The 15642-nt window shown below is 34.8% G+C and overlaps 2 protein-coding genes across 3 annotated transcripts; both read right to left on the reverse strand.

Annotated features, from left to right (window-relative positions):
• Positions 1–410: 410 nt before the first annotated feature.
• Positions 411–4635, reverse strand: LOC118908085 (olfactory receptor 10AG1-like). Of its 2 annotated transcripts, XM_057506582.1 has the most exons (2): positions 4612–4635; positions 411–1343 (listed from the first exon to the last, which is right to left on the reverse strand). In XM_057506582.1, the coding sequence occupies exons 1-2, from the start codon at positions 4633–4635 to the stop codon at positions 411–413; spliced, it is 957 nt and encodes a 318-aa protein (XP_057362565.1). The 2 variants fall into 2 exon arrangements, with proteins under 2 accessions (XP_057362565.1, XP_057362566.1); XM_057506583.1 differs by lacking the exon at positions 4612–4635 and having other exon boundaries at positions 411–1370.
• An 8715-nt stretch (positions 4636–13350) lies between these two features.
• LOC130684697 (olfactory receptor 10AG1-like) lies at positions 13351–14316 on the reverse strand. The gene has a single exon (XM_057506584.1). It carries the CDS (start codon positions 14296–14298, stop codon positions 13351–13353), a length of 948 nt encoding a protein of 315 aa, XP_057362567.1. The 5' UTR covers positions 14299–14316.
• Between the last annotated feature and the right edge of the window lie 1326 nt (positions 14317–15642).

Genomic DNA, 15642 nt, shown 5'->3' on the forward strand with positions numbered 1-15642 from the left:
ATAAATATACTATGATTTAAAATACATACATATTTATAATTCATTGCTAAAATGTCTCCTAAAATGACTGCAAAAATTCTATAAAAATAGAATGACATGCTTTCCATTAAGTGAGAGAGTATTTATTGCAATTAAGTCTATTGCATCAATCCTTATCAAAGGTTCTCACTGAGAGAAGATTCTACACACTAAAATTATAGAATTACCAATGAAATGATTTGTTACTTGATGATATGTAAATAAATGTAAATATTAAGACATTACAACATTACAGGTTATTTATAAATTTGGAAAAAACCTACAACTGTACAGGCAGGAAATGAGAGTCTAAAGTAAATATGTGTTGAAGTTTCATATATCAATATGAAGGAATCAATTCCTGCCAGTGACTCATTTTCTAAAGAAGTAAATTATTTCTGTAACAATTTTCTCAGGGCCATGGTGACATCCTTGTTCCTTAGACTGTATATCATGGGGTTAAACATGGGAGTCACAATGGTATAGAAGAGAGAAAGCACTTTACCAGTTCCTGCTGAGTGGCTGGTCTTGGGCCTTAAATACGTAATAATGCCTGATCCGTAGAACAAAGCTACAACCATGAGATGACATGAACAGGTGGAGAAGGCTTTGGCCCGACTTGTGGCTGATGGCAATTTAAGGATTGTGGAGATGATTTTGGTATAGGAGATGAGGATCAACAGAAATGGAACCATAACAAATAATACAGCAACTATGTACACCATCATTTCATTCAAAAAAGTGTCCCCACAGGCCAGGCTGAGTACTGGGGGGATGTCACAGAAGAAGTGGTTGATTAAATGAGACCCACAAAAGTGCAGAGAGAAAATCTGGCATGTCTGCCCTATCTGGGCTGGAATTCCACTGATCCAGGAGCCAACCACCAACTGGACACACAATTTGTGGTTCATGACTAGAGGATAGTGCAAAGGGTTACAAATGGCCATGTAGCGGTCATAGGCCATCACGGCCAGAAGGAAACACTCTGTGGCTCCCAGCATAAGAATGAAGTAAGTTTGGGTAGCACAGGCAACTAAAGAAATTGTTCTTCTCTGGGTCCAAAGATTCATGAGCATTCTGGGGAGAGTAACTGATACATAGCAGATTTCCAAAAAGGAAAAATTTCCCAGGAAAAAGTACATGGGGGTGTGGAGAGCAGGGGCTAGTTTTGTTACTAGAAGTATAATGCCATTGCTCACCAAGGTAATGATGTAGATGACTAAAAACAAGCCAAATAGAAATGACTGGAGAAGGGGAACATCCGCAAAGCCCAGCAGAACAAATCCCATCAATTCAGTTACATTTTCTTCTGCTCGTTTATCTTGGTGTTTCATCTGCGGAAAGGAACAATTTATCACGTACTTTTCACCTTACCTCCATGGATCAGTGCTGTTCCCTAAATTGCATCAGGATATCAAGACTGGTCTTTGTAATCACTGCAGTTGTTTCTAATTTAATAATGTCACTAGTGATGTGTTTCCCAGTCTCTCAGTTTATACCCTGTGAATAATCACTCTACACACTCTCCTGAAATTTCTTTTAAGATATTATTATTGAATACAACCCAGGATAATCCAACTATGCCCTTCTTAGCACAGACTCAAAAAACCATTAGTTATCACTGAAAACAGGCCTACAGATTTGCTGTGTCATCTTGCTTTGAATTAATTGCACTTTGTGACAATGCTATTGTCTTTTTCTATGATTTTTCTCTATCACAGTTTAGTAGCACGTACTATTCTGCATTTTGCCAAGAGAAATGAGAGAATATTTTATTGTACATATGGCTATAAAACAAATATTTGTGTAGGATACTAAGTGGGGAATATTAGAGGGCTTTAATCGGGAGGAGTTGCCTGAGAACAGAGGTACAGATAGATAGAAACAATACAGAGGGTAGCCCTGTTAAACAGGGATAGTCTTGCAGTCAGTCCCTTCCCATGTGCACGTGTGTGGGCAGGCGGACAGAAGTACTGGCTGTGTGTCCCCGTGTGCTGTGTGCAACTCCACCAGGTTTGTTGTTCCTTGAAAACAACACTTAGGTACATTTCTAAATTCACTTTTCTTAAAGAAAATGATATTGAGACTTACCAATGATGGATAATTTGATCATGTGTACACAGTCTTTGTGATTGTTATGTTGGTGTTTATTCTTGTATTAGAATTGAGTTTGAATCTGAACTCTATGATTTCTTACCTGTGTGATACTAAACAATTGTTTTGACTTCTAAGTTTGTCTTCTGTATTTGGGAAAATTAAGTGAGATAATATTTGTCAAATTACCTATTAATTTTAATCTGATTACTTGAAGTTCTATAATTATGACTATTATATAAATATGATATTACATTCTTAAGTGTTTAGTCTTCAAAGTTGTTACACACTTTCTGGCAGAATTTATTGAATAGAATTACTGACTGACTTCTTGGTAATCACTTTTGTCCATTCTCTCCTTTCACCAGGGCCAGGGTTAGTGAAGGTGAGTGAGACCCCACAGGTACCAAATTTAAGAGGGACTCTCATGTTCAGGGCTGATTCTGCAGTGCACACTCCTGAAGGTCATTGCCTCCTTAGATACAGTAAATTTCATTATTCTAAGTTTTACTCTTCCCTCTAAGCAGTAGGGAAAACACACACACTAATTTACTTTTCTTTGTATCACATGGTTTATGTGGAAATGGAGTGAGATCTTAAAGTAGTGATCAGTGTAATAAAATACCAAACCCTTCAGCTGAGAGTTCTCCATGACTTCTCTGCCAATATTTTTGTTTGTATTTATATCTGCTCTGTAATCCAAGAGCACACAGCAGTGTTCAGACCGTTGTGTTTCAAGGTGGCCAATTCCTTTTGTACGTCTTTCGTTTCACTCACATTAAGGGATCTGGGTGGAAAGGACTGTGACTATCTTCCTACTTGGGATCAATATAGATCTTAGAAAATGTTTGTATACCTAATATGTTGCCGAATAATTGATTCTGAAATTACCTAAGACAAAGACATTTTAAATGAATCATCATTCTTAAAAGGGAGAAAAGTATTAACAAACAAGAAAATAAAATTTTAATCATAATGCCTCATTTATGAATGACAACATTTAGCACTAATGATTTCAGTCTTATTACTTGAATAAAATTATGTCCAGTGCTAAAGACAATTTCTAATGTACAAATTCAACTTTCAGAGATGAAATCATCAATGTGTAATGTGACAGAGGTAGGGTTTGTATATATCTCAAGTGCAAAATAAAGTAGACAGAGCAGAGACGGACTCCGTGTGCTCTCATAAAATTATGTGTTTCTTATAAATGTTTAAGTTCTTCTCATCAAGCAATTGAAGTTAAACTTAGTTTTCTACTAGTTTTATTTGAATTCAAGCTTCCTGTCTCTGAAAAGCCCAAATAATGAAGGCAATCTTTAATGATATTCTCAGTTTGATGTTGCAAGCAACCCAACCCTCAGCTGTATTTTTTATATTTCATATAAACCAACAATTTAAATCATAAAGACAGTATTGAATTTAACATTCTTTTTCATTATTTTGTAACTCCTTACTTCTATAATTTTTTCTTTAAAATTAATGTTCTTTTGATTCCCCAATGGTTGTAATATTATTTAATGGATTATTTGATTTTAAACCTCCCATTACAATGTCATGCTGGGTGCATAAATACAACAGTCATTTGTTACATTATGTTGGCTCAAAATGACGTTTCCTGTGATACCTATGCCTAGAAAAAATACTTCAATTATTAGTTTTCAGTATTTTGAAGAGATTTTCAATGTCACTACACATTATTATTATTTCATTGTAAATTTTGTTTAATAAGCATCTGAAATGATAGGAGTTGCTTTAAGAAGGTGACACGTTGCTATTGTATGTTAAATGCTACCTTTAAATTTGACAATATGATCTAATGCTTACTGTCAGTTTAAAGAGGTTCATATTTACCTTCCTTATTTGGGATGTTGCTGATGTTTCTCACATAGTGGGTTTGATACTGAAATCTCTGTATGTGAAATTACTTGCTTCATCAAAGGTATTCAAGCTGTCTTTAAAATATTCTGTTCCTTCTAAACATAAAGTGCTCTTTAAATGAAATTAGTTATATCTCCCCCAGGGATCTCTTCTACCTGACACTTAAATTTTTAATTAAAAGCCTATTTTTGGCACTACTTCTCTCTTTCCTTCCATAAAGTTCTCACTACCTGGAAATACTTTCTCTTCAACCTCTCCATGGAATAGAGTGCACAGCACACCTAACTTCCTAAGTCATGAATAAGGTACTGACCAACATCATTTGAGACCATCCAAAATCGACCCAAACCCAGTCTCACTTTATCTATTATGAACACTCCATAAGGAGCTTCTGTTCCTATTAGACTGAGATCTTAGACTTCCTTCTGTGATATTCTCCTCTCTCCTAGGTTCCTTAATGACTAGTTAGAGGCTGTCTTGTGTAACAGTGGAATAAATGTTCTGATGACAAATGCTTTATTTCTATATACAAAACGAATATGTTGGTTTCTTCATAACCAGTTTAGGTAACTGAGATTTGGCTGCTGAATGCATTAAAATATTTTCTGAAGTTAAAATTTTCATAGAAATTAAAAAGAACATCTTAACAGGCAGAAAGTTTTCCTGCCCTTTGCAGCATATCACCATCTTTTCCCATTTTACATCTTTAAGGTTTGAATATTTAGGCTTTACTTATGGTAAGATGAGAATCTGACATACGTCCAGCAGAGATCATGGGAAGGACACGAACCAAACCATGTGCGCATTCCAGGTTTCAATTCTGGGAAAGACCATTTTTTCCCTACGCTTGGATTGCTTAAGAATCTTGGCTTGGAATCAATTTCTCATGATGAAAATAGGATGTTGATTCCTGTTATTTAGTAAATAATGATTTCTAAAGGCTTATGAATATAAAGATAAAAATATATACCCGAGAGGGAGCTCCTGTGGTCATGTGGTGATGGAGCGACTGGGGAAGTTACCTGCACAGGAGCAGGAGCCCTGCGTCAGAGATCGGGGATGCCAGCGAGGAGCGCGTGGTGACAGGAGCCTCGCGGGATCCAGGGGTGACACAGCACAGCAGGGGGGTGAGCGGCCAGCTGGGCCTGAGCTGCTGGGGATACATACCCCAGAAACAGCTGTGCTGAAAGGGTCTCTGGTGCCTGGTGATGAGCCCCATGCGGTGCTGGGCATGAATGGGCCTCTCCTGGCGCCTCCACGGAGTAGAATATATACATACAGAGAAAGGAAGTAGAAAATAGAGTAGACATTTGTATTTAAGCCAAGAAAAGGTCCAATACCAGTAAGAATTTGTCATGTAATAAAAGTAGCCTACCAAACTGGTAAAATAGAGACATATAAAATAAATATTTTGGAGACAATTGGACAACCTTAAAGGAAAAAATTATAAACTTCTGTTAATACCTTGTATTTTGGCAAGAAAAACTAAATGAGACAGAGATTTGAATAGTTTAGAGAGTGAAATAATGAGAGCATTTTAAGAAAACGAGTTTTACAGTTTCGCAGTAAGGAAAGTTTAATTATGACTCGAAATACGGAATCTAGGGCACAAAAGATGAAGAAAAATTGTGTAAAAATTAATAACTCTGCATGGTACAAAGAAACAGATCCCAAAAGTAAAGTCTATAGAATTGATATAATGGGGAAAATAATTACAAATGGTATCTCAAATAAAGTTCTCTTAGCTTGTTTTTATATGTTGAAGAAAAGTCTAAAGTATAAACAGAAAAATGGACTAATTAGATGTGACAGTTCACAGAAAAGAGAGAAAAATGATCCCTTAAATAGGGACAGATATTCAACCTCATTTATAAAACAGAAATTAAATTTTAATCTGGAAAATGATTTAGTTCAGAAAAAAATTCTGAGACATTATCTTATGCATCATTGACCAATATCACAATTGTGTTTACTGTTTGGATCAATCACTAAAACATGCACAGATATGAAGTTATGTAGTAACATGGTATTGGAACACATTTGTACTTGGAACAGATTGTGAACCAACAAAGGGTGAATCATCATGTGGGCTAACTCTCTCTGACTTAATGAGCCTTAATTTGGACATTGTCATCTATTCTTTTTATTTAACAGCTCTAGTTAGGATGCCTCTAAAATATGATTTTTCATGTTTTTCCAATTTTAAAGTGTTTACGAAAAGAAGACTGACTTGCTATCATCAAGTGCATCCTAAATAAATGGAAGTTATGTTTTATTTGTTTTAAGTGTTGGAAATGATATGTGGCTTATTTTTAAGTATGTCCGTTTACATAATGGATTCATTCATACATCTAAATAATTCAGCAGTACCCCCAGTCTTGAATCATTTTTTGTTGTCAAAGATTATTTTTTTGAGGTAAAAGGCAATTCCTTTCTCTAAATTAGATTCAGGAAGAAATAGAAGAATGGCATAAAAATAATAAATAATATTGGTTTTCTTTTTGTTATAAACATATGTTCATTAAAAATGTAGGATATACGTATTACATCCTAAATGTTACAAATCATATATATTATATGATACGTATGTAACATATACCTATAAAATTATTGGGCATTCAAATAGTATCTTTTAACCATAACTCTAATTGGAGAAGGATTTGCTCTTCTGAAAGATGCAAACATGAACCTTCTTGGACATGTCTCCTGACAGACGTATGCATGACACATGTCTGCCGGTAGACCCCTAGGGGTAAGATTCTCTAGATAAGGGCAAGCTGACTGCTAAAGTGGTCCATGCTGGCCTGCAGAGCCCCGTTGTGCCACACCTTTTACACAAGTAGTCGGATTTGTCTTTTTTTTGTCTGATAAGTCATAGATCTCTTTGGTTTTATTTTGCATTTTATTGAATGCTAATGTGACTTTCCTTAGTTTCCTGACCATTTGGATTATCTTCTTTTGTGAAACACTTTTTTAGTTCCTTCTCAATTTTTCTCCTGAGATTTCTATGCTTTTGGTTTGGAATGCTTCTTTATATATGGTGTATTTAAACTCTTCTGTCAAAAATCTTCACTCCCAAATGGCTTCTTCAGATGAACACTCTTTTTTAATCAATACAGTTTAACTTATCTATGTTTTCCACTATGGCTAATAATTTTATCTGAAAAAATACTTTTGTTACACTGACGTTATGAAGATAACACACATCACCTTTGGAAAGATATATTGTGTTGCATTTCATATTTAGGTTTACAAACTCTCTGGGATTTTTTAAATAGATGATATGAAGTAAAGGTCAAGTTTTCTTTTTCTTTTTTTATTTTACAAATTTATATTCATTTAAATTAATATAGTTTATTAAAAGACCACCTTTCTACACTACTCTGCAGTACAGTCTTTTACATATTCAAGTCTGTCCATATTCTATAGTCATTCAACATATATTCTCTAGAAGCTTTCCATATATGGTTATCCTTACTGGCTAATATTTTTTCCTAAACAAATGATAACAATAAAGGGGGAGAAGAACTAGAATACACACTATGAATTTTAGGATAAAATACTCATTTTAGGGAAGATGAATTATTAAAAATAATGTGTTTTAATTAACAGTCTCAAATCAGCAGTGAATTTGTGTTGACAGAGCATAGTCTGCTAAATATAAAACCTGCTGAAAATTTAGTTCCTTATTTTAAATGCAACCACCCAGTATATCACCCTGATATCAGAAAATCCAGCATAAAATGACAAGTTCAAGAATGAGTATGGATAATCAATCCATATTAAGGCAGGGAAATAAACTACAAGATAGCTCCTGATGAGATAATAGCAGAAGTAAGTGGTGTTGGGGAGAAAAAGTTTTCCTCTCTTCTTCAACATTCTTCTAGTTGATCTAAGAATTTGATGTGAGGCAGATTATAGGAGACAAAACCAGTTTAATTATTTGCAGATGGAGGAATGCCCAATAATGTAATTAAGGCCCTAAAAAATGAGTAAGGCAGGCAGATTTATACTTTTGAGAAAAAGCAAGGATAAATCTGTGAAGAACCTGTAGGACAATGAAAATATATGTTTGGAACTCCCATTGGTAGGGATTCTAACAGAATTTGGGCTGGGGTGGTAAATTAGTAAAAGTAACAAGGTCTCCTTATATAGCCTTCTGGGCTCTGAATGCCTGCTCTCTGGTGGTCAGGAAGTCCCTTTACCTCCTCGTCTAGGGAGGCAGCCCTTCATGTGGGAGACTTCCTGCTTTCTGGGGACAGAGAGCAGGGCGAGGGGTGGTGGGTAGTGTTCTTTTTACACTGGCTGTTTCTTAAGGAACTTTAATTTAAAATAAAATGTATCTGATCTGGAAAGGAATGTTTGGATATTTGGATATGGGTCATAAATATGTGAAGATTCTTGATCTACACAACAAAGTCAAAGCAGTGATGTGGGATGAACAGGTGGAGAAAGCTTTGGCTCATCCTGTTGCCAATGGCAGCCTCAGGATGGTGGAGATGGTTTTACTGTAGGAGCCACGTATCAACAGAAAAGAGATCGTAACAAACATCAGTGTGATGTGAAGGCCAACCTTTCATTCAGGGAAGTGTCCCCACAGGCCAGCTTGAGCACTGGGGGGGATGTCACAGAAGTGATTGATTTGGTGGGAGCCACGAAACAGCCCAGAGAAAATCTGGTATGTCTTGTCTTATCTTGACAGAATTCCCATGATCAAAAGTCAGTGATCATTAGCTGGATCCAGAACTTGTGGTTCACAGCCAGAGGGTAGCGTGAAATGTTACAAATGGCCATGCAGCGGTCATAGACTATTGCTGTCAGGAGAAAGCATTCTGTATGTCCAAGCATCAAGATAAAATACATTTTTGTAGCATAGTCAAACAAATAAACATTTCTTTTCTGAGACCAAAAATTGATGAGTATTCTACAAAGAGTTAAAAACTCATAACAAATTTCCAGGTAGGAAAAGTTAATGAGGGGAAAAATACATGAAAATTTGGAGAGCCTGGTTCCACTTTGGTTATGTGAATAATGATGCCATTTTCTACCAGGATTATCACCGAGACAAGAAAAATAGGACAAAAAGAATCATTGAGGGATTGGGAATACAAGAAAATCCCCCAAAACAAATTCCACCATTGAAGTGAGGTTTGCTTTTCGTTGGCTTTTTTTAGAGTTCCATCTGTGAAAATGGTGAAATTAGTCATTTATCCTTTTGGTTTATTTTCTATAGACTAGAGGAGGTTGAAGAGTTAGTATATAAAATGTTTTATCTTCATCAAATTCCAGCATTTTATATTCTAGCATCAAAGAGCAACACAGAATCCAATGGTGAATATATGTTAAATTCTAAACACATGAACATAACTAACATTCAACTGTAGGTTTGCCTTTTAATGGATCTGAAGGGTTCTGGATACATGCATGTGTATTTTCATTTTTTTTGTTTGTTTGTAGACACAAAAAGGTGATTCTTTTTCACTCTCTATATTAACAAACTGAATCGTACAGCAGAAACTTTTATGTCTGTCACAATTCCCACTAGAATGCTTGCCATAAATTTTAAATTGTGGGTTTTTGGTAATTCAATTCTTCCATGTAGCTGTTTGCAAGCATACCATGTGCCTTTCCTTACCTATTAGCACTCCTAGCTCGTACTGATTCTGCATGAACTTGCCTTTGAAAATTTATTCCTGTTTTACTTATCTCTCAAAATCAAATAAGCATCACCAGGCATTAATTTCAAGATCTTTCAATTACGACATCCCATCATGCAGCAGACACTTGATAAATGCTTTTCAGTTAGTTAATTAATTAACAATTAAATGATCTTACAGAATAACTTGCATAGGGTGTATGATTTCAGGAACTCTGCCTAGTCCATATAATGTGAAGTGTCTCAATTTCTGTGATTAGATAAAAATCATTTTATAATTCTCATTTTAATCATATAACTGAGATGAAGTAAATGAAATCTAAACTGACTACTCTAAATTATTATAATTTGTAGACAGTTGCCCATAAAGGGAATACTGAAGTGTTAGCTTAAAGTTTTTAGTTCTCCTTTTAAGATATAAAGAACCATCCTAAGAGGGAAAAATAATCAAAAGATAACTAATAAATGAGAAATCCCACATTGATATATTATTATTTTAATAACTAGAATGGTAATTTAATATTCATTTATTTATTTTAATTATTTTAATAGTTGAATGGTTAATTTTTACCATTCTTAATAAGAAAATCACTTCTAGGAAGTGATATGCTTTAGGAAAAATTCATAGACATAATCTCCCTTAATACAGCATCTACTTTTTCTGTATTGAGTCATAGAAACATATACGAATAAACTAGTGTTTAGTTTATTAAAAGGGATTTGGTCCAAATAAGTTTCTGTTATTTACCTGTTGGAGTATCAAGACAAACATACTGTACTTATGTAGGATTCTATGATCTTTAAAGTGTTTCAATATCCATTTTTTTTCCCAATTCCCTCCATCATGATGAATATGAGGAATCCAAAGGTTATTTTTAAGTTGAGTGCTGATTTTCAGCTTAAAAACTTCTTTAAATGTTTCACCTTAAAAACTTCTTTAATCTGTTGACTCTTGATTCTTAGAGTTTTACTGGGTTCTAAAATAAAGGATATCAATGCAAAAATTCCATTGGCATGAAATAATTCATTCTTTCTCTTCTAGATTTAGTTATGCAGCTTTTTCCCCTCAGTAGAACCATTTAAGTATATATGTTTTTACATATATATGTAAGAAACTTCTCTTTTAATAAGAAATTGATATTTTTTCTCTCATTCCTGAAATCTGTTTCAAAATACCAAGTTTCTCTTTAAGTAAAAACAACCCTTTTATTCTACTGGATTTATTTCTTTTCCATATATCACCTTAATATTTAATCTTATGCTTCTTTTTACCACTCATTCGAATGCATTTTTCCAGGCATTCTGACCAAAGCTGTCACTCTATAGAATGACAGTCACCCTATGGCATTTGAGTCCCCTGGCCAGCCACTCTCCTACTCACACCAGGTCTTGGCAGGGGAGCAAGGATGCTCTTGAGACCCAAGATCACAAATTGTCCACAAATAGTCACTGGAGAATAGTTAAACTCAAAATTTGCAGATCCTGTTCAATGTTACTCCCCTGATTATTATTCTACCTGACCTTTGGAGTGTAGAAGCATTAGATTTTTCTCACCATAGCATGTGCATGCTTTATTTAATTTAATTTTTTTATTAAGGTATCATTGATATACACTCTTATGAAGGTTTCATATGATCAACATTGTGGTTACTACATTCACCCATATTATCAAGTTCCCCCGCCACCCTACTCCAGTCACTGTCATTCAGCATAGAAAGATGCTACAGAGTCACTACCATGCATGCTTTAATTATGGTCATCTATTTTTTTTTTAACTAACACAACTTTGGATGGAATATTAATTAATTACTATTTTTTGGCCATCAGTCGTATAGTTGCATTTCAAGGTATATCTCCAGTCTATGTTAAATACAAATATTGTAAGTCTGAAATATATCAGAGGGGAAAAAAAAACGCTACAATACCTGCTTTGGTTTCCAATCTACTTGGTTATCTCAACTTAATTTTTTTATATAAGCTTCATTAAGTGCTTTAATTTTCAACATTTTTAATGTTTTTAAAATGAATTTAGAGTTTTGCTTCCTTAAAACTGTTATTTTTCAATTTGTTTAAATTATGTTGCCAGCAAGTAAGTGAAAAACATCTTTGTACATATTTTTTGGCACTGAGAAAGAGATATTTCTTTACAGTTATATGATATCTGATAATCATACACATTCAATTCTTTCCTATCATATTTGTCAACATTTATGTAATTTTTAATATTGTAAATTACCTTTCTGATTTGTTGAATACTGAGAATCACTTCATTGATTCAGTACTTGACATTTTTTTCTTTCCTTCCTTTTAAAATTTGAGGGTTGTTTCATTTACCATCATTCAATAATCACTGAGAGTGATTTATTTTCAACTGTGTCCTTTTCTATCATCTTCAATGTATCCACAGATGATTTGGCTGATACTGAAATTTCTTTACTAGATGCTAAATATTCTTTAAGGCATTTAGTAGGAATAAGAAAGGGAGAAATACAGGAATTTTAGTTTCTATCTAGTTATTTGTTTTCTGAATAAAAATTTAGTATTTCTTGTGATTTACATGTTACATCGTCTTTGTAATAAATTCAAACTGCAAAAAAAAGTCTAAAGGCTAGATCACAATTATTTAGTATCTCACGGCTCTAGAACCCAGAGTTGGACTCGCAGTGCCGGCCGGGTCTCACTCCCTCCAAAGGTTCTGGGAGCAAAGTACCCCTGGCTTTTTCCAGCTTTTGGTAGCTCGTGACCTTCCTTGGCTCTTGGCTGCATTACTCCAACCTCTGCCTCTGTCTTCACATGATCGTCTTCTCTGTGTCTCTGTGTCTGTTTTGTAACTCCCTCTGCCTTTCTCTCTCACAAGGACACTGGCAGAGGATTTAGTGCTCACCTTAAACCAGAATGATCTCCTTTTCTTAACTTAATTACATCTGTAAAAGCCTTTGTTTTCAAAATAAGGTCACATTTGCAGTTATAGCTGGATATATATATAATATAATGTATCTGGATATATATTTTAGAGGGGCCAGCATTCGGCATTGGTATGGATAGTTTATCATGAAAAACCAAAAACTTTTAACAATAAATAGATAGATAATACCAAAGCAAAACATGAAGCTACAAGGGGAAGCAATCATGGTAACAGAGAACAGAAAATTCTGGAATAATGGGGGAGGGGACACCCTGAGGATTTGTAGACTTAAAGCAACATAGATGATACAAGAGATGAAGCAAAGAGAAATGCAAAGAAAACCCTAAGATTCTCCTGCTTCCACCATCTTAGCTGCTGCTGTTTTTTTCTCATTTTCTAAATCCAATCATAGGTACTGAGAAGGGCAGCAAATGTATCTGAAGGAGTGGGAAGGTTAAAGAAAATTTATCATCGAGCAGGACCCTAATCCCTGGTTGTATGGCATACTCAGTAACTATCATTGTATTGCTCTGGCAATTTCTTAACTCACTAGTTCACATTGAGAAGAAAGATAGATCTTCAAATGAGATCCTTACAGTTGAGATAATATGTGCATCGATTTTTCAGAAATCCTTAATTTAACTCTATGAAACTAAGGTCCCTTAATATCATGTGAAGCTGCTATGATGATAATACCAGTATTTAGGAAAATAGGAGCAAAACCAGAAGATTTTTTTTCTGCTGTATGTACATGACAAACATATAAGCATTCTTCTAGTAATTACCAGCAGTCGAATCATGTTGATAAGTTAGTTACCAGTTTTCTCAGGGCTACCATGATGTCTTTGTTCCTCAAAGTATATATAATGTGATTCAATGTTGGGATCAAAACAGTATAGAAAAGAGAGATCAGTTTCCCAATTTCTGCAGACTGACTTGGTTTGGGTTGTAAATAAGTGACAGTAGCTGTTCCATAGAATAAGACGACAACTATCAGGTGAGAAGAACAGGTAGAGAAAGCTCTAGCCCTCCCTCTGGCTGATGACAGTCTCAGAATGTTGGAGATAATTTTGCCATAGGAGATAACAATCAACAAAAACGGAATCGTGATAAATACCACAGCAACTACATAGACTGCTATCTCATTCACAAATGTGTTCCCACAAGCAAGCTTGAGGACCGGGGGAAGGTCACAGAAGAAATGGTTAATTGTGTTAGACCCACAAAAGGGCAGAGAGAAAATCTGGCAGGTCTGCCCAATTACAACTGGAACTCCACCCATCCAGGAGGCGATCACCAGTTGGACGCAGACCCTGTGGTTCATGACTAGAGGGTAGTGCAGAGGGCTACAGATGGCTACATAGCGGTCATAGGCCATCACGGCCAGGAGGAGACACTCTGAGCCTCCAAACATCAGGACAAAACACATTTGTGTAGCACAGGCAAAGAAAGAAATGTTTCCTTTCTGGGTTAGTAGGTCCACGAGCATTCTTGGGACAGTGACGCTTACATAACAGATTTCTAAAAAAGAAAAAGTGCTCAGAAAAAAATACATAGGGATCTGGAGAGCAGGATCAATTCTTGTTATCAAAATTATGATGCCATTGCACATCAGGATAGTCAGATAGATGACTAAAAATATCCCGAAAAGGATCCATTGGAGATTAGGAACATCAGAAAACCCTAGGAGAATAAATTCCACCGTGGCAGTGATATTGGGGTTTTCTGTTAATTTGTTCTCCATCTGCAGATATAGTAAAGTCAAGATGCTTAATTAATTAATGTTTGATATAAATGCATTTTCCTATTGTTAGCTGGATAAGATGCTTGAGTGCACTTATATAATCTCTTAAATTATTTCCACCATTACTTTGCTCTGTTTTTTGGAAACGAGATTTGAAACTTCAAAAATGAATTGATGTGCAGTTAAAATTCAAGAAATATGATTAAAGAAATAAAATGCTAGTATATGCATTCATACTTGGATTTAATGATATCAGGGATAATGAGAAGTGTACATTGTCATTCAGAGTTTATTGTGTAGGAATAATATCTGGAGTGAAATTATGATATAGGTTTTTTTCTGTTATTTTTGTCTGGATTAATTTTTTTTTTGTATTGATTGTTCATTCCATCTTCTTTCATTCAAAGCTTTTCCCTTAACACTTTTGCTTAATTCACATTCAAAATAAGTCTTAAGTCTTCCCATTTATATTCCAGTGAGAATCAATTTTCTTGAAATAATTCTTTGCTGCTGAGGAAATAAATCAATCAATATTATTCTACTTTATGTATCTCTCCTATCACTGATGCTAAATATAAACCATTAGCATTAATGCCATCATATTAATAACTTTCCTATTAACACTCCTTATATAGTGTATGATAAATATCCATTAACCTTTAACTCATCAAGAAATTCATCACATTTTCCTCCTTATGTGAGCTCTGTCATCCATTGTCATATAATTCCCTTGCAGCCAACCACAGCTCTCATTCTATTTTCCTTTCATAATTGTGCCTAATACAGTGTAGCTTCGATCAAACCAAGTTATTCCTTACTCTGGACATGCAAATGGCTGGAGCAAACGAATGGGACTGAAAAAAACACCACAACACAACCACACACACACACACACACACACACACACTCACAACCACATACTGTTTTGCTTCACTTCATATTAACGTCATCCAATATCACACAGTCCACACCGGTTGTGAATTTCCATTACCTTTATTAAGATTTGTTCTCTAGCTTACCAACAGAAATCTTTTGTTTTCCTGACTCATCCGGTCTACTGCCTATATTTTGTTTTCCTAGCTCATCAAGTCTCTGCCTACAGCTCCACTAGCTGCTAATTTTACCTTAATATCTTGACAAATAATACCGAGCAAATATTCTCTGATGTTTCTGTTTGCAATGGTACTAGTTTTCAAAATTACCTTAAGTGAGCCATTTTATTATAAATATTATCATCATTTGACATGTATCTTATTTTATAATTAAGAAAGTTCAGAAGTACATGAGATTTCTTAAGAAGTTAACTCATTTTTGATAATCATCTTAGAATTTCATGTTTTTCTG

This window comes from Manis pentadactyla, chromosome 9, assembly GCF_030020395.1.
Source record: "Manis pentadactyla isolate mManPen7 chromosome 9, mManPen7.hap1, whole genome shotgun sequence".
Lineage (NCBI taxonomy): Eukaryota > Metazoa > Chordata > Mammalia > Pholidota > Manidae > Manis > Manis pentadactyla.

Excerpts from the sequence above, each read along its gene's own strand:
- LOC118908085 (XM_057506582.1), bottom strand. The coding sequence starts at position 4,635 with ATGTTCTTTTTAATTTCTATGAAA. Across the intron at positions 1,344-4,611 it reads TCTTTTTAATTTCTATGAAA|CAAGATAAACGAGCAGAAGA; the intron begins ATTTTAACTTCA and ends CAGATGAAACAC.
- LOC130684697 (XM_057506584.1), bottom strand. The coding sequence starts at position 14,298 with ATGGAGAACAAATTAACAGAAAACCCCAATATCACTGCCACGGTGGAA.